General features: G+C 37.1%; 3 protein-coding genes across 3 annotated transcripts; 2 read left to right on the top strand and 1 right to left on the bottom strand.

Annotated features, from left to right (window-relative positions):
• The first annotated feature begins 5,795 nt into the window (after nucleotides 1–5,795).
• LOC148879301 (uncharacterized) lies at nucleotides 5,796–9,318 on the top strand. Its single transcript, XM_088966139.1, has 5 exons — nucleotides 5,796–6,194; nucleotides 6,897–7,241; nucleotides 7,339–7,443; nucleotides 7,529–7,600; nucleotides 8,882–9,318. The coding sequence occupies exons 1-5, from the start codon at nucleotides 6,111–6,113 to the stop codon at nucleotides 9,032–9,034; spliced, it is 759 nt and encodes a 252-aa protein (XP_088822265.1). The 5' UTR covers nucleotides 5,796–6,110; the 3' UTR covers nucleotides 9,035–9,318.
• Nucleotides 9,319–9,995: 677 nt separating this feature from the next.
• LOC148879300 (uncharacterized) lies at nucleotides 9,996–11,965 on the bottom strand. The gene is made up of 6 exons (XM_088960805.1): nucleotides 11,817–11,965; nucleotides 11,561–11,728; nucleotides 11,231–11,455; nucleotides 10,811–11,053; nucleotides 10,556–10,720; nucleotides 9,996–10,463 (listed from the first exon to the last, which is right to left on the bottom strand). Exons 1-6 carry the CDS (start codon nucleotides 11,859–11,861, stop codon nucleotides 10,155–10,157), a joined length of 1,155 nt encoding a protein of 384 aa, XP_088816931.1. The 5' UTR covers nucleotides 11,862–11,965; the 3' UTR covers nucleotides 9,996–10,154.
• A 573-nt stretch (nucleotides 11,966–12,538) lies between these two features.
• On the top strand, nucleotides 12,539–16,082 carry CSP41A (chloroplast stem-loop binding protein of 41 kDa). The gene is made up of 6 exons (XM_088960803.1): nucleotides 12,539–12,994; nucleotides 13,082–13,203; nucleotides 13,691–13,793; nucleotides 14,339–14,477; nucleotides 15,219–15,496; nucleotides 15,788–16,082. The coding sequence occupies exons 1-6, from the start codon at nucleotides 12,596–12,598 to the stop codon at nucleotides 15,968–15,970; spliced, it is 1,224 nt and encodes a 407-aa protein (XP_088816929.1). The 5' UTR covers nucleotides 12,539–12,595; the 3' UTR covers nucleotides 15,971–16,082.
• Nucleotides 16,083–25,403: the final 9,321 nt, after the last annotated feature.

The raw sequence follows: 25,403 nt of genomic DNA, 5'->3' as shown, positions 1-25,403 counted from the left end.
ATTGTCATTATATATTTGAGTCGGTTCACTTTGCAACTCTCTTAGCTTGAAGTCTTCTATAAACCACTTTATCCTTAAAACTTCTAAGGTTGTTGTACAACAAGCTATGAATTCAGCATTCATTGTGAATTTTGCAAACCATCTTTGCTTTTTACTGGCCCACGAAATAGCTCTTCTTACAAAAAGAAAGACATACCAGGTTGTTGACTTTCTATCATCAACATCCCCTACAAAGTCAGAATCACAACATTCTAATATTTTTAAATTATCACAACAATATGTTAACTTAGTATATTTAGTTTCTTTGAGATATCTAAAAATTCTCTTTATTGCTTGCCATTGAGGCTTTCCTGGATTGCTTTTATATCTACTAACTAAGCTAACAACAAAACTTAAATCAGGCCTAGTTCACAACATGGCATACATTAGGCTGCCCACTGCTTGAGCATGAGGTTTGTTAGTCATCTCATCCTTTTCTTGTTTAGTAATTAGAAATATATCTTTGGTCAATTTTTTGGACTGAATTATTGGTGTGCCAATAGGATTACACTCATCCATTCTGAATCTTTTAAGGTTAGTAGCTATATATCTTTCTTGAGATAATGAAAGTGTTCCAACTTTTCTATCTCTTTCATTTCAAATTGGGATTTTAGTCAGTTTTTTGTTTTTTCTATCATTTCTAAATCATTTCCAGCAATTAGGATATCGTCTACATAAAGAGATAGTAATATAATGGAGCTCGCACTATTCAAGACATATACATAGTAATCAAATGTATTTGGAACAAAACCAAGTTTTATAATGGCATTGTAAAAAGTGTAATATCACATACGGGGAGATTGTTTTAATCCATATAATAATCATCTTAATTTATACACTTTTCTTTCTTCCCATTTTACTATATATCCCCCGGTTGTTGCATATATATGTCTTCATTGAGTTCTCCATTTAAAAATGTGGTTTTTACATCCATTTGAAATAGTTCCCAATCAAAATAGGTTATCATAGCAAGTATTATTCTAAAGATGTAAATCTAGCAATTGGGGAATAGGTTTCTTCAAAATCAATTCATTCTTTTTGTGTGTATCCTTTTACTACTAATCTTGCTTTGTATTTGTTTATCAGGTTTTAACTTTCTTTTAAGTATCCATTTGCACCCTATAACTTTCCTATCCTTGGGTGGTTCCACTAAGTCCCAAACTTGATTCCTAACCATTGAGTTAAACTCTTCATCCATAGTTGTTTTCCAATTTTCATGATCAATAGAGGCCATTTCCTTTGTAAAATTTAATGGATTAGCTTCACACTTTGCCATATAGTCATTTTGAAATGTGTAAAAGTCGTTGTACCTAGAAAAGGGAACTCTTTCTCTTTGTATTGTAGTTATTATGTCCAATTTAAGAGGTTGAAAGTCATTGGGACTTTCAATAGCCTTTTCCTTTTCTATCTCAAAAGGGACAACCAACTTCTTAGGATCATTAGGGTCAACTTCATCTTCTAAAAATTCGACATCCCTACTTTCAACTAGTTCAGTGGAACCATTATATTTGTGTCTTACAAATCTATAACACTTTGATGTTTCAGAATACCCAATAAATGTTGCTTTAAAGCTTTTAAGGTCCAATTTGTTTCTAAGTTGGTTAGGTCCCCAAACATAGGCAGTATATCAATCCCCATACTTTTAGATTTGTAAGATCAGGCTTTCTACCTGCCCAGAGTTCATAAGGAGTTAGTTTATTAATCTATGTAGGGACTCTATTTAGTATGTAAACTACGGTAGATAATGTTTCCCCCCAAATTTGGTTTCCTAAGTTAGAATGACCTAAATTAGATTTGGTCATGTCCAAGAGGGTCATATTTCTTCTTTCAACCACTCCATTTTGTTAGAGTGTGTAAGAAATGGTTAATTGGTGTAAAATTCCATTTTCTAAACAAAAACTATCAAATAGTTCAAAAATGTATTCTCCACCCTGGCACTCCTAAGTATTTATATTTTCTTTCTTGTTTGGTTTTTAGCTAAAGTTTTGAATTCCTTTAATTTATCTCAAACATCATATTTTTATTTAATAAATAAATAAAGCCAAATCTTGAAAAGTCATCTATATTGTCACAAAATACTCCAGCTTCCTATGGTTTTCACATTAATTGGTCTACAAACATGTGAATGTATTATTTCTAAGAGTTCTTCAGTTTTTTTAGCCTTTCCAAATGGTTTTCTATGCATTTTTCATTGCAAGCTGGGTTCATAAGTTTTAATATCTATGTTCATTTGATGTAACAAACTATTGTCACACATCTTTTTTATTTGTCTCTATTTATGTGTCCAAGCCTCAAATGCCATTTGTAAGCATTGCAAGTTGGGTTCATAAGTTTTAATATCTATGTTCATTTGATGTAACAAACTATTGTCACACATCTAAACAGATTGACAAAGTACAATCAACATAAGCAAAAGCATTAGAAATCTCATTATTAATAGAAAGTCGGTACAAACCATCTTCTCTCATTCCCCATAACAGAATTCTCCCATGTTATGGATTCCTTCCCACTACTAAAATGGATGTCAAATTCCTTTTCATCAAGTCAAGGTACAAAAATTAGGTTATTCCTAAGAGTACAAAGTGTCTAACAAAATGAAATTGATTCCATCTTTAATAGGAATTTTTATGGTTCCTACTCCTAAGACACCACAATAAGAGCTGTTTCCCATGAAAAGCTTGTGTTGACTAGGTTGCATTTCTCTCAAGTCAATGAAGAATTCTTTTGATCTTGCAATATGTTGATATGATCTGGAATCAACCCACCACGAGCTCAAATCAGAATCAATAATGAACAACTCTGAAACCACACAAAATGTCTTTAGTATTAGTACTAGGCTTTTGTTTCTTTTGAGGACAGTGGTATTTGGAATGATCCGGAGTTCCACAATAATAACAAGTTATTTTTTTTGGACCACTTACCATTTCCCTTTTGGAACTTGGGTTTAGGTTATTCATCCAATTTAGACGGTTTGGGAGTAGGACTAGTTACTAAAGCACATGGGTTTTCTTTTTATTTCTTCTCTCAGCTTCAACAAGTAATATGGGTAAATTTTGCATAGTGATATTTGAAGTATACAAATTGAGTGAAATTACTACTTGTTCCCATGATTTAGGTAAACTATGCAAAGTAGTAGAAACCTAAATTTTGTCAGGTATAGGGTTACCAACAGCAGCTAATTCTTTAGCAATAACAGTCATTTTGTAAACATTATCAGTAATGGAATCTTCCTCCTTTATTTCAAAACCATAGAATTTTTCAATGAGAAGTTATATATAAGATTATGTTACTTTTTCCATATGTCTTAATAACAACATCAAATATTGTTTTGGTGTGTTTATGTTCTTCAAATAACATTTCAACATCAGGTTCCATAAAAGTCAAAATAGTAGAATGAGCAAGCTTATTGTCTTTCTCATACTTAGCATATTTTATAATCTCAACAAGAGAAGCATTTTCAATAGGATTTGTAGGTACAACAGTATCCAATAAATAATCTAGATCATCTTGGGCAAGAATATATCTAATCCTTCTTTTCCAAGTGGAAAAATTAGTGTCGTGTAGCTTCTCAGTTTTGCTTCACTTAGTAGTAATAGCCTTACTTGTCATAATAAAAATACCACAATAGGTGATCAAGTAAAGCAAAGAAGTTTGAAGTACTTAGCTTTTAGGTCGAATATAAATTATTAGCCTTCCTGGATTGCCTTGTCAGGTCTCTACTGGGCAGCGCCTATCATGAATTGGAATTCACAGATTCAAGCCACTCCTCGATTAAGCCAAGAGTTGTTATTGGGTCATCGGTTTTGACCCACTTAGGGCTTCAAGAAATCACTTGATTCAACAAAGAAAAACCACAAGAGATTTTCAAGTCTTATTTTGGTTTGAAGTTGAAGAAAAACAGCTTTAGATTAGAAGACGCCTCAGATTTTCAGACTTTATTCTAGTTCAAAGTTGAAGAACATTGCTTCATATCCTTGTTCTGGTTCATAGTTGAAGAAACCACCTCCGAGATTTCTGATAGGAGGATAATATGTAGGCCTATAGCAATATTGATGTGTAGGATTGTTGCCATCTTTCTTTGGTTTGAATGGAGTAGTGTTCCTCTGTCTTCTTATTCAACACTACAACAAATGGAGTGTGGAATAGAGTTTAGGAGGTGTTTATGATCTCATGTAGCAGGGACTATTGGAGGAGGAGTTGAAACTTTGATCTAATACCATTGATGGCCCGCCCCCCTTGCCCCTTTTCCCAAAATGCTGGTTGTGGGATTTGATTCCGCGTCAAAACTGGAACAAACCAGCTAACACACCAACAAGCCAATTATCAGAGGGGGCCATCAAAGAATGGTTGCCAACATTGAATAAACTAGTACTGCTTGCGGTATAGATTTGACCAAAGTTGTTCTTCCTTCTTGTCATAATAGTTTTGCTTTCCATGAAGCAAGTTTGTTATTCATTTTATCTAAAATCTCCTTGTGACAATTTTCTAATATGCCTTGTAGACATAATCTAATTCCTAAATATTTCTTTTATTTGACATCCACTTCATTTGTAATAGATTTAACATGATTTTTCTTTTCCTTCTATGAATTCCTCTACTAAAATATACTTTTGACTTTACAAAATTTATTTTTTTCACCTGGATCATCTTGAAAACTAAGAGAGTATTTCCTTTATTTTTCTACTTATTTTTATTCCTTGAATCTCCCCATCAGCACCTTGGCCTTGTTTACTAAATAAGATAATATTTGCATATCAATTATAAATAGATAGGGTGTTAAGGGATCTCCTTGTCTTACACCATTGTCTAGAGGAAAAAAATCATTCATTGTACCATTTATTTTAATAGAGAACCTCGGGGTCTTTTATGCAAAAATTCACCATATCACACTATTTCTCCTCAAATCCCATCTCCTTCATCATTTAGATTATGAATCCCTCCATATGTCATAAGCATTTGATATATCAATTTTGGGGACCCATCCTTCTCATTTTTTTTTCTTTTTCATTTTGTTGACAACCTCTCCTTAGTCAAAATTATGTTGTCAAGACCTTTGCGTCCTTTCACAAAAATTGATTGATTTGATACAATTACTTTTTGTAGGGTCTTTTGCATTTTAAGCACTAAGGGCCCATTTGGCAAGTCATTTTGAGAAGATCTTCTTGTAGCTATGACAGTCAATAGATGTATTGAGCTTTTGATATAAGATCTGGGCAGCCGGAAGACCATTTGGAAAACATGCATATTTCTTGCATCGTTTCAAGTCTTTCTGCGCAAGATTAAAACGCGGAAGACGCGAGAAGCTTCCTGAAATCAGCCAAAAATGGGCTTTTCGTGTCTTTTCGGCACCCCACCTTTTGACAACGAGATCTTTCGCATGCCAAACAAGAATAGACTGATTTTCAGTATTTCCTACTTGTAAGCAGCCAAAAAACCGTGTTAAAAAACATGCCAAACGGGACCTAAATATTTAGCAATTATTTTATAATTTGCATTCTTTTTCCTATTTCTTCTTTCAAACCAAACATAGCCTTAGCGATCATTATGTATTCATTTGGGTCATAAGGAGGGCACACCAAATTTATCGTAGATCGGAAATTTTCGTTGGACCCATTCGAAGGCTCAAGCCAAGAGAAATTTTATCTATCAAAAGAAAATTAGAGATTTAGAATTAGAGAGTATCTTGTGGGACCCATTTTAGATTCGGTTGTATAGCCAGAGGATGCATATGAACTGGAGAGGTCCCATCTTGGTGCAGTTTCCAAAAACTTGGAACCGTCGACTATGGCAAGCCAGCCACACCGAACTGATCAAAAAGCTTTGGCTCCAATCCAACGGTTGAAGACTCGAGAGCATCAAGCAGATATTACAATTGTTCTATTCGTATCGATATGAAATGACTCGCAGTAGCTGGGAACCAATGAAACGATTGAAATCATGGGTTTACTCAATGGTCTGAAGACCGAAGGCGGCAACCCGATTACAAAACCTCCTGCTTGGCTGCTTCCCCATGGTAAGTTGAGTTTCAGAAAACCAACATAACAGAAGACTAGAAGAGAGAGACAGAGAGAATGGGTAGGAGAGGCGGAAGAGCTTCCGTCAAGAACATGGAACTAGAGGGGTTTCAGATGGCAGACCCTCTACCGAATGATCAGGTTTGGGTGTTTCTCTTGCAAGCTTGTATCATTCTCTATGAACTTTCACCAACTTTTCTCTACCTACTGGTGCATATCTTTTTTGGTGGTTGATCAGTTTGATGTTTATTTCTTTAGTTTTTACCTGGTCTCTTTTCTTTTCTTTTCTTTTGGTGTGGAGGGGAAGGATTTAGTTTTATTGGGTCTTTGTTTTTAGAGCCATGTTAGATATAAGAGCAATGCATGGTCGTTTGTAAGTGTAGATAATCAGGCAAACATCTTTTGAAGCACTCTTTCTGTATTCTTGATGTTTATAAAATGTGGGAAGTTTGTGAAACTTTCACATATTATGTCCATATCCATTCCATGTAAACCTCTATTTTTGGGGGTTGTGGTGAACTGGTGATCAGGAGGAGCTCCTGCTTTCTTGTAGTTTACCAAAAAGGTGTATTTTGTAAATTACTAAGATATGACATGATAACCCTTTAGAAGAATCTTCTCGGATTATCAAACTTCCTTGGTTTTAGTTATTGTCATGTTAGAACAACCAGAAATGGTTATATTACTGTTTTGGAATTTGATTTGAATCTAATGCACGTTTAGAATATATTGTGAAAGTTGATGGTCTTATAATAATGGAAGATAAATCCTTCTGACCAAGTGATGCAATTTTTTAGATATCCTTCATGTTATTAGTTACCAGATAAATCTTGTTCTTGCTAGCCCAAAAGCTCAAATCCTTCCTTAGAGGGAGCCAAAGCAAATAATGAAGGAGCGGCTGAGCTGAAAAATGGTTCGAGAAAGGAAATTTTAGAAAGCAAAAAGGCTAACCCAAGGCGATCTCAACGTGTTCAGCACACAATATTGTATACTCAAGCTCGGGATATTGAGCCTGTGGTTGAAAATATAGATTTGAGTGGAAATGAGGAAGATGATCAGCAGCATATTCATCAGGTGACAAGGAATGCTGAATCTGTTCTTGGTATGAAAAGCCTGGAGGACAAAATTGATTATGCAGTGAAAATTTTGGAATCACATGATAAGATGCTTGAAGCATTGAAGCTCAAGGTGGTTAATTGTTCGTCTGTTAACATTGTTGATGGCATCGTCAGTTTCCATTATTGATTATAAACAGTCTTAACACCATCTGATTTTCTCAAAACAGGGAGCTGATTGGTACCATCCCACTCAGGCCACAACTTTGGTTGGAACTAGATCAGGGGAGAAGAAGAACAAGTACAAGGAAATGTATATAGACTCTCAAAAGAAGGTTACACTTATTCAATGCCTTGCTTCTTGTCCTCATTTATGGAAATGCACTAAATGTATTCTTATTGTTTCTCTGCTATTTTCAGATTGAGATCTTAAGAGAGGAGAATTATCAGCTTGGTAAAAAGTTGGAGAATGCTCTTGGAAGGCTCGAAGCAGTATGTTTTCCTCAAGCTATTTTTCCAGTCATTTGTGGCTTGTGGATCCATTCTAGTTTAAATATTTTCTTAAGATATCTACTAACACCAAAATTGAAAATTTTCTTTAGATATCTAAACTCTAAAAGACAACTAATGTCTTCTAGATGATATTTCCATTTATTGGATGGTCAGATTCATCCAATTGATATGTTTTCGGGTCTAGAAGATGCCTTTGATGGCGTCCAATATGTAAATGTTTCTAATAGCCCGACACACAGGAGATAGTGTATCCATTATTAATGTAAATGCACTATCTCATTATATGTCTTGTGGAATTTAATTACTTCTACCCCAATTTAGGGGTTTTGCAGAACTTACATGTATTATGTGTATATGAATGTTAGCCTGGTTGTGATTCTATATCAAGCTCACAAACCACCATTGTGGAGTGTAGGCCTGTTCATTGGTGATCTGATCAATATGTTTTCATTTATAGGTCTCTTTGATGGCATCCTTAAACTGAATAGCCCTAACTAGACCTGTTCATAGGCCTGGCTTTGGGCTAGGCCCATGAACATTTTACACTATTTCGGTCTTGCGCTTTGGGCCGGGCCCATTCAAAATTTGGCAAAAGCTAAGCCTCTGCTTTTATGATCTTACTACTGTGCTCTCCCTTTTATATCTAAATGAAAATTTATGACTACTAATGGAGCTTCGGGTTTGCTAGGATTCAGATTTGGTAGTAAAATGTCAAATGTCATATAATCGATATGTTTTCTGGCCCAGAAGATATCTTCGATGGCATCCACAAAATGGCTGGTCTTAATGGCCCCATTTACATAAGAGATCCTGTGGCTATTATAAAAGCCAGAGAGCCATCTCTTTATACCTCAAAATGCAATTAGTTATGTTTAATGACATGTTTTTTAGGGTCAGTTTGGTTCACATTCGGAATCGAAATCAAAATGATCTATTCCCATAGTTTGTTTGGTTGAGACAGGAATTTGAATGGGAATTGGTACAAGCTGGATGGTACCCATGAATTGATGGTATACATGCATGACAGATATTGGTAACTTAGTTTAAATGAATGTCTGGAATTTTCAAGATATGCTGCAAATATTGAGTTTTCTCATTCTCTGTTTGTAATTCCTATTTGATTTCTTTTAGCAGTGTAGACTTTCTCTATGACCCATAAGGCCATAAATTGACAGTATATATATATGAATGATGTTGGATATTGGTAGCCTAGTTTAAATGAATGTCTGGAATTTCTCATTCCTATTTGATTGCTTGCAGTATGAGAAGGGACAGATATTTTGTTCTGAAGCAATTGAGAAATTAAGGGATACGATGTTAATCTCTAGTCTTACAAAGACAACTGAAAGGGTGTTGGATCTTTCAGCCTCTCGGTCTGGTAGAACTCAAGTCGCTAAAAGAGGAAGGTTTTGAAAGCTAGTTGAAAGGACTAAACTTTTCCGTTTCCATCCTTGTCTTTTTGTCAATCTTTTGAACAAATTGTTAAGAAAAGATGTTTCTGTTTGTAACAGCCAGACCTTGTTCCTCACAGGGCTCTCTCTCTCTCTCTCTCTCTCTCTCTCTCTCTCTCTCTATATATATATATATATATATAAACTAAGAAATCCTGCGTTACTTCAGTGCTGCTATCATGTACTTCTGAGTTCTGATGGATTTCAATTTTTATGGCATCTAGAGAAGTAATGTTGTGGACTGTATGTTGAGGTGATTTTTTTATGCAATTAGGCTAGTATCATTTTGAATTTCCAACTCTGTAATGCCTTTCTTTTGTAATGTTTCATGAAGAACGTATTTGTCAGTTTGTTTTAAGGTTCAAATATTTGTATTGTATTCAAGTTGCCTTTTAAGTTATATATTTAAGTGGTCTTTAAATGCATATTTAACGTATTTGTCATTCAAATGCATTTTTTAATTTAAATCTATAACAAAAAAAAAAATACTTTTTTGAGAAAGGCAACTTGAATATATCAATCAACCCGTCATCTATAAATATTACATAAAAAAAAAAAAAAAATCCCACTTTTATACCATCCACTAATTGTGTGACCGTTAAGGCTGTGTTTGGTTTGAAGGAAAAAGTAGGAAGGTAGGGAAACATTTACAAATACGGGTTTCCCTACCTTTTCCCTCAAACCAAAGATAGCCTAAATGTACATTAGATTTCAATAATTCAATTACCTCCATGTTAATCCACTGATTGCACACTGCACGTTACACTCTTGAAACATTTAGATTTCAATAAGTCAATTACCTCCATGTTTTAATCCACTGATTGCACACTGCACGTTACGCTATTTGTGCCATTTAATCTTATAAGATATCAATACGACAGGCCACCAATCAAAAAGGAAGAATGCTCAAAAGGAATGTCAAATTGTCCAGGAGCAAAGAATATGTTTATTATATAATATATATTGAAGAAACATGATATAGCAAAGCCATTAAACTTAAGAATTTAACAGCTTTATATGCAAGGAATACAAAAAAAATAAAATCCAGTATCTAGATGAATTTGAACAGGGTTTTTACTTTTTTATTCCATACAATACTTCTTTTCAAGAGAAGAACAGATCCCAAAAGTGTCACTTTGGGGTGTTCCAGGAGATTCAATGCCATCACCATCATCTCCTTCGTTTGCCTCTTCTGCTATTGGTGGTGGTGGCGATGAAAAATCTAGGCATATTCCCTGTATCACTTGCTCGTAGGATTCCGAGAGATCTTGAGAGGTGAGTTGGTGGTATTCCACAAGTTGGTGAAGGCATTGGTTCTCTCTAATCAGGTTTGCATTCTCATTTGCTAATCTGGACTTCTCTGCCAGTAGTGCCTCCAATTGAAGTCTCACCTGCAAAATATTGTTTAGTCAGGTTTGTGGCTACAAATATAGTTATATAGAATTCAAACAAATACAGAGAATAGAAACTAATTTAGGATTACCAAATCATCTTCTTCTGGTCTCATCCCTTTGTCAAATCCTTCACGTAGCCTTCTGTTCTCTTCCTCAAGTAGAGAACATCTCTCTTGCATAAAAGTCAAGTCCAACTTTATTGATTTCAATTCTCTTGCAAGAACAGCCGCTTTGGTTGCCATGGAAACTGCAAGCTGGAGAGGCAGAAGAGACAATTAGCAATCTGTTTGATTTTAACAATTTGTTCATTAAGTATGGAATGAACGAAGAAAAAAGAACCCAACATTTCTAGCTTTCTTCAGCTTGCCGCTTTTGGGGCTTTGTTCATTTTCTTTCTTCACAGGGTCCTCCTGGTTTTCAGAAGTTTCAAGAGAATCACATTTCCTCTTTAGTCCTTTATTATTTCCTTCCTTTTCTTTTTCTTCTTCTTCTTCTTCTTCTTCTTCTTCTTCTTCTTCATCTATTGGCTTCTCTGGATCACTGTGTAATAGTTCTGTTAGAGATGGTTTAGCTAGATCCCTTGCTCCCTGACATTCAGAACAGTGCAAACAGAGGGGTAAGACTGAAGTTAGAAACATTCCCTTTGCAATGTCTAACTTTTAAAAACATATATATATATTTTTTATTTTTAGATGAACATGAGTAGATCTATGTAGATAAGCTATTGCTTTTTTTTTCTAAAGTGAATCGAAGAGGATTCTGACCTGAAGAGCAGCGTCTAAGTTGCTAGTTAGCTGAGAAAGGGAAGAGGCAACTGAGTCGAACCCTCTTAGCAGCAGCGCACAGTCTTCCTTCAAGCTCTTTCCCTGTTCGGATTCTTCAACAGCCTGCAAAATCCGAAAAAAAAAAGGTTCCTCATTTTTATTTTTCTTTAGCAGCAGCGCACAGTCTTCCTTCAAGCTCTTTCCCTGTTCGGATTCTTCAACAGCCTGCAAAATCCGAAAAAAAAAAGGTTCCTCATTTTTATTTTTCTCGACCAATAACAAGAAATTGAGATACCTGAATAAAAAAAAAAAAAAAACCAAAATTCTCACATCTCCTTCGCGGGCCAGGAGGTGGAGATCGGGGAGAGCAGATTGGATTGGTGAACTCAGCTTCCGATTCTCCAGAAGGGTATCGACCCGACTACGAAGAGCACTCCAGAAGCGTTTCTCCGAAGAGGGGCTCAGCAGAGAAGGAGAGTTCATTGAGATGGTCGCTTCCTGTCACCAAACTGAGAAGTTAGTCCAAAGAGAACATGCAAACAGAGAAGCGTTGTGGAATATTTCTATCATCGTACGAAGAAGAAACCTTGTCGAGGAGAGCAGGGGATGATCCATCCAAAGAAACCGCCATTAGCGTCCTCGTCAGAGAGAGAGAAAGAGAGAGAGAGAGAGAGAGAAGGGAGTAACGGCTAGTTTCTGAAGGGCTAGATAAGAACAATCTTTTAAATAGATGAGCCGATTTCTCCCAACGTTCCAATCTCCTGATAATCTTCTACTTTATAAAATGACATAATTGCCCTTTCCTCTCTTCTCTGCTTAAAAGTGGAACCGCTTTTTGATGAGATGAATCGGCTTCCATCGTGGCAAGCTCGTGCCACACCGTTCCAACCACCTTTTGCAACCTTGGATTGGGAATATCTTCCCATCAAATAAAGCACATAACGGCTCGAACCTATGCCCTGACCGAAGACAAATTCCTTTCTGATTTTAGTTCGAGAGTCGTGATCAGTGATTATATCATTTTAACATCGGTGTGAGGAGCCGATCTCAATTCGCTCCCAATGTACGGTTGCAAGACATTGTTGGAAGCGTTTTGTTGGTATCAGATCCCTATCCTCTGTTATGCGGCTTCTGTTCCCTGATTGGTGTATTACAACCATCCGATCTATGAATATCGAGACTCGCCCATTGCAGTGGATGGCTCGCGAAATACCCGGATTGTTCTCTTTATTAAAATAGAGTAAATTCCAGAACAGAATTTTTAAAACTACCCGGTAATTTTAACGGTAAATTCCATATATAAGTTGGTGGCTTTATCTTGGATCAAAATTGTTGGTTCTCAGACAATCGAGAGGAGTTGCAGACATGGCTGTTGTTTCTTCTTCATCCTCTTTTCTCTCCTCTCTGGCCTTAAACCTTCCCTCATCAGCTCTATCTTCGCATCCACGCATCCGTTTTTCCTCTACCCTCTTCTCCCTTTTCCCCTCTTCTCCTTCTTCTCTGTCATCTTCTCTCTCCATTTCTTCTTCTTTTCTCATCTACCCTGTGAGCTGCAGGCGCCCTTCTGTCTCTTCTTCGTTCAGTGTCAAGGCCAGTGCGGAGAAGAAAAAGGTTCTTATTGTTAACACCAACAGTGGCGGCCATGCAGTCATCGGGTTCTACTTTGCAAAAGAGCTTCTGTCCTCTGGTCATGGTGTCACAATTTTGACGGTTGGCGACGAGAGTTCTAATAAGATGAAGAAGCCTCCGTTCAGCAGATTCTCTGTTAAGATCTTCCTGAATTCTTTTTCTTTCCTTTGCTTCGGTAAATTATGTATCTTCTTATGCCCTTTGTGCGGTTGAATTGTTCAGGAGATTGTAAGTGCTGGCGGACGGACAGTGTGGGGAGACCCGAGTGAAGTGGGAAAGGTTGTTTCTGGAGCAGCCTTCGATGTGGTGTTGGACAACAATGGCAAAGATTTGGACACTGTCAGGTTTATCAGCTGCTCTTGACTTCCTTGGTTGGGTATATAGCTTTCACTTTTCCTTTTGGAATGTAATGTAAGTATCTCTTTTTGGGTAGCAAAGTGGAAAAATTTAGTTACTGATTGATCTTTAGAAAGGTATTGTGTCCTCTGGACTAAGATATTCAGGGTTTTAGCCTTTCCAGAACAATATAGCGATAATGCACACTGAGAATTCAGTCTTTTAGGCTGGATTTGTGGATCCGTTATGCTTTACGAAATGGGGTAAAGGATCTCGAAAGGTCAATAGACCACGAGTTCTGCAACTTGTCCATTCATCTGTATAGGCTTTGCCCTGACACTGGTCAGAAACCTGAACGGAATTTGAGTTCAGCCAAAGTATGTAAATCCGGTTTTCCTGTTCATGCAACAACAAGATTTTGATGAATTGATCTCCAAGAGTAGTTTCTTTGTGATTTTCTTAGTAACGCATCCTAACACCAACCTTCAAATACAGGCCAGTAGCAGATTGGGCCAAGAGTACTGGTGTTAAGCAATTTCTGTACATCAGCAGTGCTGGAATTTATAAGCCAACTGATGAGCCTCCTCATGTTGAAGGGGTATTGTATGATTTACTTCTAAACCACTAATTCAATGCCTTATTTTCTATAGTTTACATAATACTGTATGGATTGAATTCATTAATCACGAGTGGGAATACAAAGCGATTAAACACAAAATTTACCATATGGTTGTCCCCAGTTATCAGCTGTGCTTAACTCAGACTTAATCTGAACTATTTGGGGTCAGCTACACGAACCTTGTTCCGCTTCAATTTTTGTTGTCATATTGGATTTGGCCCAAGGTTTTTGTGTTGGCTGCTAACTTGACACAACCCTCCTTTATCCAGGCTTGGAACCTCTATTGTAAGACAAGTTTGCACTATTGTCCCCATTTCTGAGGAGTTACAAATCATGCTCATGATGCCTATTTATGAGTGGCACCACCAAAAACCTTATTATTGGAGGACTTTCCTGGACATTTTCCATCCTTACATTAGGATCCTTAACAATTGAGATACAATTGCTAATCTTATTGCTATGAACAAATAGTATATATTGGGCATTTTACCTGTGTCTGCTTACTGAATTCACAACTGTCACAGGACATTGTAAAGGCTGATGCCAGTCATGTTGCAGTGGAGAAATACATTGCAGAGGTTTTCACTAGTTGGGCAGTATTTCGTCCACAGTACATGATAGGATCTGGAAACAACAAAGACTGTGAAGAATGGTTCTTTGATAGTAAGTTGATGACTCTGACATTACTAAGAAATCTTTTGTATCATTTTTTCAATAAAGTACAAGGTTTTTTTTTGCATAACTTGTCTATGGAGATGTGAATCTTGACTCTTATCAGTCCTTGCCTCCTTTGGAGCATTTAGCTTGGACAAATAGGAGACAAACATATATCATCACTTCATCAGGAACTGAACTCCCAAATTCCTCGACAGTTGTTTCTGCTTGACTTCGGCAGGTCTTGGTTGAAACGTTTTTTGATTTGGATGATACCTTACATTGAACTGTCTTATGGTATAGAAGATAAACAGCTTGGCTAATCCCAGTGAGGAGTCTAAAACTTAATGTATGAGTATCTAAGATAACCTGAACTGTTATGGTTTAAGATTTTAGCATTTTATAATATTAGGTAACCACATATTCACATAGTGACTCTTTTTAGTTGATGTTTATGTTGTTTCTAGAGTAAACAAAACCAATTATGAGTGAACTTGATGGTTATGTTTACTTGGACTGGTGTAAACTATTAATTGAATCTGTGCTGGACTCAGCTTCTTATATAGTTTATTCATCATTCAAATGGGAATCAAACTAAAAAATCTAGTGACTTTGTTTTTAGTTGGCAGCAGAAATATTATATGGAAACTCTTTGGTGTGGGTAGTTTGATCATTTTTAAAGCATTCTTTCTCTTTTATTTTTTTCTTTTCCCAATATAGATTTTGACAGATCAGTTTTTATTTCGACAGGAATTGTTCGGGACAGACCAGTTCCTATCCCTGGCTCTGGAATGCAACTAACCAACATTGCCCATGTTAGAGATTTGTCCTCTATGCTTACTCTGGCTGTTGAAAATCCAGCTGCTTCAAGTGGCAATATTTTCAACTGTGTGAGTGACCGTGCTGTGACTTTGGATGGTATGGCCAAACTCTGTGCTCAAGCTACAGGCCGCCCGGTCAAGATTGTGCATTACGATCCAAAGGCTGTTGGAATTGATGCAAAGAAAGCATTTCCTTTTCGTAACATGGTAAGTTCTCTTTCAATTTGTCGAGGATTCAAGTAATTGCAATAGTGTATATTCAGATGATTTCCGTCACCAGGGGAAAAGGAAGTGCTGAAGTTAAGAAAAATAAAAGCAAATGCAATTAGAATCATATGATCAAAACTAAAAATTGTTTAATTGGATCAATTTTCCATCTAGGTGATCTCCTAAACAGAATACTCAGAGATTGATGGATTCAGTAATGCATTATCATTGTAGAGATTCTATCACACCATGTCAACTAAGAGATAATCTGTATGGTTTGTTTTGCAACAGCACTTCTATGCCGAACCAAGAGCTGCCAAGGATATACTGGGGTGGAAATGCAGCACAAACCTTCCGGAGGACTTGAAGGAGAGGTTTGATGAGTATGTAAAGATTGGTCGTGACAAGAAGCCAATGCAATTTGAGCTTGACGATAAGATACTAGACTCCCTTAAAGTAGCAGTAGCTGTGTGAGGTGTAACTTCTTAAATTTTTGTATTTTCCTACTGTATATGAATTTATCAATAACAATTTGTAAACTTTTTGTTTATGCAGACAACAAGAGAACACAAAATACAAGTATAAATTATTCCTATAGCCACACCTAAAAACAAGTGAAGATCAATCGGGCATCTTCTTTTGTAAATGTTCTGCAGAGAGTTATTACATCCATATGATATTATCCTCACTGTACATTAAGGCAAAAAGGTCAATCATCTTGTCCATGGTGTTGAATCAGTAATTCAGTATAGCATTTAGGGGTGCAAATGGATCTGATCCAAAAATACGATCCTAGGATTCGGATATACTCCTGTCGGATAGGGTTGGATTTTTGGATCCGATTGAAAATCAGATTGAATTCGAATCATCCCCCTATCCGATCCGATCTGATATATATATTATTATTTATAATTTATTTATAAATATGTTTATATTGCACTTTTTGTAATATTTATATTTTTTTATAAAAACACGTGTATATATGTGATGAAAATAGTTAAAGAAAATACTTGTATTTTTTGTTTTTTATATAAAGTGTTATATTTTTAAAATTTTTAATAATTAAACTGGATCAGATCATATTCAGATATCCAACATTATTAATAGATTCGGATTTGAATCTGTGTTTATGTGATCTGATTGGATCGAATGTTTGTACTGTCAAATCAAATTTGGATATACCCTGATTTAAATCCGATTCAATCTGTTTGCATCCCTAAATAGCATCATCGTGGGGATAGAGGAAATTCCTCCGCATTCGAATGTCAATGGGTTGGGTTGGGCATATGTTTTGCTCAACCCAAACATAATGGGCTGAACTAGGCTTGGGGCCCGGGATGTATTCTAGGCCATAACAAAGACGAGATGCTTGTCTAGTTGTCTGCATGGGTCTCTTGATATGAAAAGGACATGATATAACATGCTTTTATCCCATCGTATGTACACAGATAGTTTATTTGACATTTCTACGATGAACAAAATGAATTGGGATCGACATTTATTTGAAAAGAGGGGGTGCTCAAGTTCCCCTCTTCTAGAAGGGGGCTGTGTTGGTGATGACGTAGTTGCAAGACTCAGAAATCAGAATCTCCTTGGCTTGTCTCGATGCCCTGTCCAAGACAGTTGAAGGATCAGGGTTAGAGGAATTAAAAACATAGTTGTTCCTGTGCAACCAAATGTTCCATAGAAGAATAGCATAATAATTTAACAACTCCAACTTCCTACCCTTCAAAGAAAAGCATGTTTTTAGCCATTCAAGAAATCAGGATTTGAAAGTTAAATCATCCCGGACAAGGTTGAAAGATAGTCCCAGAGGGCTCCCAAACCAACACCTTTTAACAGAGTCACACAAGCAGAGAGCATGTAGAACTGATTCTTCCTTTGAAGCACACAAAGGGCAGAGAGGAGAGTTAGCTGTCTTCCCACTAAACAGATTTGCTTTAACAACAACAACATTCGAACAACACCTCCACAGAAAGGATTTCACCTTAGGAGGGACTGAGAGGGACCACATTGTAGTCTAGAGGGATTTTTCATTCTCACTTGAGTAAGAGGACCCTGCAGAAAATTTTTCTCAGCAAAATAGGCAGATCTAACTAAGAACTCGCAAGGACCAGGATAATTTGTCTTCCCACTCAAAGAGGGGAATTCTAGTTCTAAGAATTTCCTCAGCTACAAAGGGAGGAAGGTAGAGCTTATGAGTTCTACCTTCCAAGCCCTACCTCCGGGTCTCATTAGATCTACAACTTTTGATACATTTGGGATGTCAGGTTGGGGCCCAAAAATCTTGTAGTCTAGAAGGCTTGAAACCCAAGGATCTCCCTGAGGGATAATTTGGCCCGTCCAATGATGTGATGATACGTGAAGTGACGAAATGATATGGCGACACTTTAGCAACCTCAGACATCCCAATGGTCCTAGTCACCTCGGGCACCTTAGGTCACCCAACTAGACCGAGGCCCAAGCAACTCACTACACCCACTGACTTGTCGAGGTGCCACATAGCCTCCTTCTAGAAGCAAACCAATTGTCTCTGATCTCCTCGGGATCACAGCATATGTCAATGGATTTTATCTTCTCGCCGCCCGAATTGGATGAACCTGGATAAGCCTTTTTAGCTTACTCGGAGTCCATCTTCAGGTGCGAAACTAACTCCAGAATAGATGGGCCGATGATCTCGGACATGCATCGTGAGGCCCCACGGCAGCTTGCCTATATAAAGGCCTTGCCTTTAGACTCACAAGGTATGTGCCATTTAGCTCTTGCATTCTCTTGCTCTCAAAATATCAGCTCTCTCTAAATCTCCATCGCTGACTTAAGCATCAGAGTGCCCACACTGGGCAAAGCACCTCGGAACACTCTGATCCTCTTGTCTTGCAGCTTGGCGGGGAGTGTTTAGATTACGCATCATCACTCCCCAAATTGAGACTTCTCTTCCTAAACCTATAGTCCAACAAGCTTCCTTAACTAAAACTTATTTTTCTTGCCAAAATACCTTTCCACCCCCAAGAGCCATTCTTCGGAAGAGCATCATGCAAAAAGGATTTTTCTTTGACATATTTTGCTCTAATCAAGTTTGCCCATAGGTTGTTTTGTTTTCACCACTTGCAATCCTCCAAGCTAGTTTTGCAAGTAAAGCTCTGTTAAAACAACTTAGGTCTCTAAAATCCAACCCCCCATCCAGCTTATTTTTACTAATGGAATTCAATCTGACCTAGTTAACTCCCCTATCTGAGTTGGATTTGCCCCACCAAAATTCTCTTTGAAGCTTCTTGAGCTTACCACAAAGTGTTTTTGGCATAAAAAACAAGACATACTATATGCAAGAATAGCATTCAATACTGATTTAATTAGGATTTCCTTTCCCACTTGATTGAGAACTAGTTTTTGACCTTGAGAAGTGGGAAAGCAGTCCTGGACAAACTGAGGGTGTCTCCACTCTTTTCAAGTGCATGCTTTTGGAAATTATTTTTTGGAGTCTCACATGCAAAATTGAGCCAAAAGTTACTTCAGACTTCGATAAATTAATTTGTTGACCGAAGGCCTCCTCATATAAGTTGATGGTATCCAAAATTCTCTACCCCTCATCCAAATCAGCCCTTGAAAAGATGAAGCTATCATCTGCAAAAAATAGGTGTGAGATGACCAAGAAATTATTATTTAAATTAATTCAAGATAATTGATTTTCTTATACCATTTTGTTTAATAATCTGGAGAAGACATAAGCAAAGAGAAGAAAGAGAAAAGGGTAAATTGTGTCTCCCTTTCTAAGGCCTCTAGTGGGAATGAGCTTTTTATTGGGAGAGCCATTTATCAAAATCTGGTACAAGATTATGGACACACATTCCATGATCCACCTAATATAAATCTGCCCAAACCCATCATCTCTATCACCTTTTTGTGGAAGCACCACTCTATTCTGTCATAAGCCTTACTCGTGTCTAACTTGATAACCATATATCCCCTTTTTGCTTTTGTTCTTCCCCATATAGTGAAAAATTTCATGAGCTATCAAGATGTTGGTATCTACCTTTAAGAAAACACTTTGATTTGGAAGATTAGGGAAACTAATTTCTTTTTTAACCTATTTGTCAGAATCTTTGCTATTATCTTGTAAAGAGAGTTGCATAGGCTCATAAGTCTAAAGTGAGTGGGCTCCTTAGGATGGTTAATCTTTGGATTAGAGCAATGTAAGTTTGGTTTAGATCTTGTTCCAATACCCTAGTTTGGAAGAACCACTTACCTTGAATGGTTGAACCACTCAATTATGTCCAGTTTGGCACTGAATTAACTTCTAAATTCTAAAATTCGGTGATCTTACCATGTGGGTCCCATAGTAAATATACTTATATATTGAGACATTTAATCTATGATAAAGAGAAAATATCAAAATTGCCCTTACTAAGAATAGAATATGAGATTCATTGCCATAATCACTATTTAGTTTGCAATATAGTTCCGTTGGTGTGATTAGCAAAGAAAATGTAAAGCAAGGTGGTCCACGTCATAGGGCTTCTCCTTGCTCCAAACCCCCCATGTTGCTCTTTCCTTAACTCTCTCCCCATTCCCCCCTCCCTCCCACCATTCTCATTATGCCAAGTTAGCATAATCCCCCTCTCTCTATTCATTTACATCTCGAAAACATAATGGATTGGGAAACAATCTCTTTCCTTTTTTAAAAGAAATCCAATCCCCTTGATTATAGTCACCAGCCTCTCTCTCTCTCTCCTAGATTATAGTCACCAATCTCTCTCTCTCTCCTAGATTATACCCACCATAGCATAGCCACCCTCTTTCTTTATTCATTCACAATTGATGAACGTGATGGATTGAGAAACAACTTCTATTTTTCTTGCTTTAAACAGATTTAAAGTTTAGAACACCACAATGACTCATGAACCTCCCTCTTTTTGACCTTTTTGATCTTCTTCATCCCTATTATTCCACAAAGAAAAACTCTATTCAACATCTCTTGAAGCTAAAGCAATAGAAAGTACAAAAGAAACCACCCATCACATTAGGTCTTAGGAATGTTGTAGGTAAACCATTCATTAAGGTTAGTTTTAAGTTTTTGCTCAAATAAAGATTAATTTGAAACCTATGCTTCAAGTTTTAAATTAATTTCCATATGTTTTTTTTTTCTAATTTTCTTTTGTTGCAGAAAAGTTGTCACTTTAAGTACAGTCTCGTAGTTTCTCTAACATGTAGTCTTTTGCATTGCAGGTATGCTACTGATTTTATAAAGTTTTTTCAGACTTCATAATGGTTTTCTTCTTATATTTTGAATTTTGAGGTTTAAAAGGGTTTGTGTTTTATTTGGAGGTAGCGGTGCCAAGCAGGATTGCTAAAGCGATATGCTGCTCCTGAATTAGGAAAGAGTTGGTCTAAAGAAGTAAAAACTCAATTTTGATTGATTGATTTATTTATTTTTGAAAAAGCCCATAGGCAAATCATTCATTCATATCATCAAGTACAGGAAAAAGGAAATCAGGAGGATTTGACCAAGTAAAGGTCCTTGAGAGATTACAAGCAAATTTAGCGATCAAATGTGCTGCTCTATTGCCTGCATGAGGCCTAAAGGAAATAACTGAAGACTGAAAATCTTTCAAAAGGTCCCAGCAATCAGTGATAATGGGAAATAACCGCCAAGGGAAATCGGGACGATCATTCAACAGGGCTTGGACTACCTTTTGAGCGTCACCTTCGATCCAAACATGAGAGATTTTTAACTCCTTGGCCATTTGAATTCCTTCTTTGAAAGCGCAGGCCTCTAAGAACTCTGGATCAGATCAGGGGATGTTCACCGTTCTTCCAAATAAGAATTTACCTTTGTGGTCCCTCATAATGATCCCCAAACCCGATTGAGAGTGATTATGAGCTCCATCAACGTTGATTTTGATGAAGGGTTGTGTAGGGGGACGCCAAGAAACATTTGGGGACGGAAAGACTGAACTCAGAGATTGATTTGAGTCATGGCACAATTTAACATTGATCAGTTCTTCAACTTGGGAGTTGGCCGCTGCAATTATCGAAGAAGGACTAAATTGATAGTTCTCTAAAGCAACTTTACATCTTGCCTTCCAACAGTGACAAAGGATGATAGGAAATTTACTAAACGTACTGAGATCATTATCTGGTGTTTCATTGATTCTTTTCCCCCAAAAGGAGATCCAATCTTTAACTCCATGATGTGGCCACTCCTCAACTCTGAGAGAAAGGCATGAACCAAACCAGATCGGGCGGAGGGAATGACAGTGAATAAATAGGTGATCCAAATCTTCTTCCACTTCAGAACAAAGAGGGCAAAGATTGTCAATCTTCTTTGTAAATCTAGAGAGGACTCCTTTCAGAGGAAGAATATTATGAAGTATTCTCCAAACAAATATATGAATACGAGGTGGAAGCTCATTAAAATCCTAGAAGTCTTTCTAAGAAATGCTTGGGGTTGCATTCAGATTATGAGAGGAATTATCATACTCCCCGTTCAGTAATCTATAGGCCGGAGAACTGGTGAAGCAACCATTGGGGGTGCCAATCCAGGTGATCCTATCCTGATGGTGAAGTGGGTTAGCTGGAATCTCAATCTTGAGAATGCTTTGAGAAATGATAGGATCAAATTTCGAGAGAATCAGCTCTGGTCTCCACTTATGAGATCTGCAACTTTTTCATTTAAATGAGAGTCATCTTTGCTTAGAATGAAGTTTGGAATCCACGGATCATTGAAGATGTTTGTGTCCCATCCGTTTGAGATCCCTTTTTTAAATCCTCCCTTGAGTTAAGTAGACACTTCCAGATGTAAGATGATGAACTTTTAGGCTTGACACTCCAGAAAGATTCTCCAAAGGACAAATACTTTAGTTTCAATTGTTTGGCCCACAATCTATCTTGTTCAAACACAAATCGCCAAGCAAGTTTCATGATAGCCACACGATTTTTTAGGTGAATATCATGAATTCAAAGACCCCCACAGAATTTTGGCTTTGTGAAATTTTCCACCCTTGTAGATAAATGTGCGCCTATCCGCTTTTAAATCCCTACCAAAAATCCCTTGCAACGAAGTTAATTTGAGAACATATTGAGTGAGGGAAGGGGTTTGAAGCCATAAAGTAAGATGGAATAGAAGTGATTGTTGATTTAATAAGCACTTCTCTTCCTGCATGTGATAAACAATCAGTCTTCCACTTACTTAGCTTTTGTTTACATTTATCAACAACAAAGTTCCAAGTGCTCTTCTGGCCTCCATGTATTATCAGTGAAGGCCAAGATAGGAGTCATGAGTCTTCATAGTGGGAACCCCCAGAAATTCAAAAATTTCAGATCTTCTTCGTCTGTGGACATTTTTACTGAAGTAGATAGCCGACTTCTCAAAATTAATTCTTTGTCCTGAGGCGTATCCAATTCTGAACAGAATATCTCGTATATTTGAAATTTCTGAGATGGTACTCTTCCCAACAATAAGGATACCATCTACAAAGAAAGTATCATTTAGTTTTGGACAATTTCTTACAAGCTTGAAACCTTGAAGAGGGCCATCATCCAAATTATGTAGAAGCATACGAGATAGAATATCCATATATAAGATGAAGAGATATGGAGATAAAGGACATCCTTGTCTTAAACCTCTTCCAGGTCTGAAGGGGTTCCCCATTTTGCCATTAATCAAGATGGAGTAAGAAGCAATTGTGATGCAAGAACGAATAAGAGATATGAAGTTTTGAGAGAATCCCCGTTGATGAAGACTCCACAGAAGAAAACCCCACTCAACTCTATCATATGCTTTGGCTAAATCCACTACCAACCCTGTCCTTTTGTTTTTGCGTAGTACGGATGATTTCTGAAGCCAAGATTTTATTATCAAGAATTTGTCTCCCAGGGGAGAATGCATTCTGATACGGAATAATGAGAGTCCATAATATGTTTAAAATGTGATGCTATGATCTTGGCAGTTACCTTATAGGGGACATTGGTCAAACCAATTGGACAGAGGTCAGTAACAAATTCCACATTCTCTTTTTTTGGGATGAGCACAAGGGTGGTATCATTAACTTCAGCAATAAAATCTAGAGATCTGAAAACTTCTTGAACAAAGTGGACAAGATCAATTCCCACAATGTCCCAACAGGATTGAAAGAAGAGAGCATGAATCCCATCCGGTCCTGGTGCTTTGAGAGGGCCGATTGAGAATAAAGCTGTTCTGACTTCATTATAAGATGGGATGTTGCAGAGAGTTTGATTCTTCGACGCAGTGATCTCAGCTGGAATAATATGAGCATCAAGACTGCTGAAATTTGGACAATCAGATGTGAAGAGATTGACAAAATAAGAGTTAATCAAATCATTAATTTCTTTTTCATCTGATGTCCAATTCCCATGATTGTCTTTCAGCCACCCAATATAGTTATTTCTCTTCCTGTTGGTTGCAATCAGATGGAAGAACTTTGTTTGTCTGTCGCCATTCTGTAGCCAATCAACTTTAGCCCTCTGCTTCCAGTATAATTCTTGGATCTCCAAGAGATGATCCAATTCACTTGGGAGTTCCGTTTCCTCATTGACATCATGCTGAATGGTAGCAAGAGCTTCCTCAATTTTAGAGATTTTACTATTAAAATTCCCCGACTTTCTCTTAGCCCACCTGGAGAGAGAAACATTAACAGAAGAGTATTTTCTTCTCAAGGTGCCATTGCAGTTATTCCAGAAATGATGAACAGTTGATTTGAAGTCATCCATTTTGGTCCATATAGCCTCAAACTTTGGAATTTTGAAGTGAGAGCGCTTATGAAGTTTAGTGTATAGTGCAATGGGTCTATGATCACTTCGGCCCGCAGTAAGGTGTTTAAGATGGGAGTGAGGGAATTTGTCCAACCAGTCTGCTGAAACAAGAGCACGATCCAATCACTCCAGAATTAAATCCCCATGCCTTCTGTTCGACCAAGTGAATGAAGACCCTTGAAATCCCAGATCAATTAGTCCACAGTCTTCTGTAAGCTGGTTAAATAAATAAATTTGTCTTCTATCAATTCTCCTGCCTCCAGCCTTTTCACTATCATGAATAATAGCATTGAGATCACCAATAAGGCACCAAGGATGAGAAAGAAATATTGCTATAAACTGCTCGAACTTCATTCCAGACATCTTCTCTGTGATCTTTATTTGGATGGCCATAGACACCAACGAAATCCCAGTGAATATGGGTGGGCATGTTCAGTATGCTGGCATGAATGATATTCTTTGAAGAATAATTGATAGTCAGCTTGATATTTTTGTACCACCCAAACCAAAGACCCCCTGAATTCCCATCTACTTCAACTGAGAAAAAATTATAATGATGACATTTTGATAAAATTTTATATGATTTTCCTTGATTGCACCGAGTTTCTGATATGAAGAAAAAATTTGGCTTGTATTTCCTAAGGACTAAGGAGATGATTAAAGTGACCAACTGCCGGGGTGCTCCCCCTACCCCTGCAATTCCAAGATAGAATAATCATTGTACCTGTGGTGGCACATTCTGTGTACAACTGCTGTAATTTTAGTGCAGCTCATTTAGTTAGTTATTTATTCTGTTAAGTGAGTTAGAGAATTAGTTAGTTAGTTTTAGTGAGCTGGCATTCTTTCTGTTAGTTACAAAGTTTGTTATTTTTTCTGTTAGTCTCTTGGTTTTGTATATAAGCTCATGTAAGCTACTATTAGTAGCAAGTTTTTTTGATGAATGAGAAGTTTCTCTTCTTCTTTTTCTTCTGGTTTCGAACTGTTCATGGTATCAGAGCTTCAAGATCTGGTGCTGTGGATACTCTTGAATCATGATTGAATCGATTGTTACTCTTGAGCTTGAAGAATCGATAATGGTTGAGAATCAAGAAGATTCTCCTAGATTGGATCAAGTGGTCAATGGAGAGAACAAAGATTT

This window comes from Nelumbo lutea, chromosome 1, assembly GCF_056320005.1.
Source record: "Nelumbo lutea isolate HS-2025 chromosome 1, American lotus-T2T, whole genome shotgun sequence".
Classification (NCBI taxonomy): Eukaryota; Viridiplantae; Streptophyta; class Magnoliopsida; order Proteales; family Nelumbonaceae; genus Nelumbo; species Nelumbo lutea.
The sequence above is the reverse complement of the archived record's forward strand: the minus strand, read 5'-3'. Positions and strand labels throughout refer to the sequence as shown.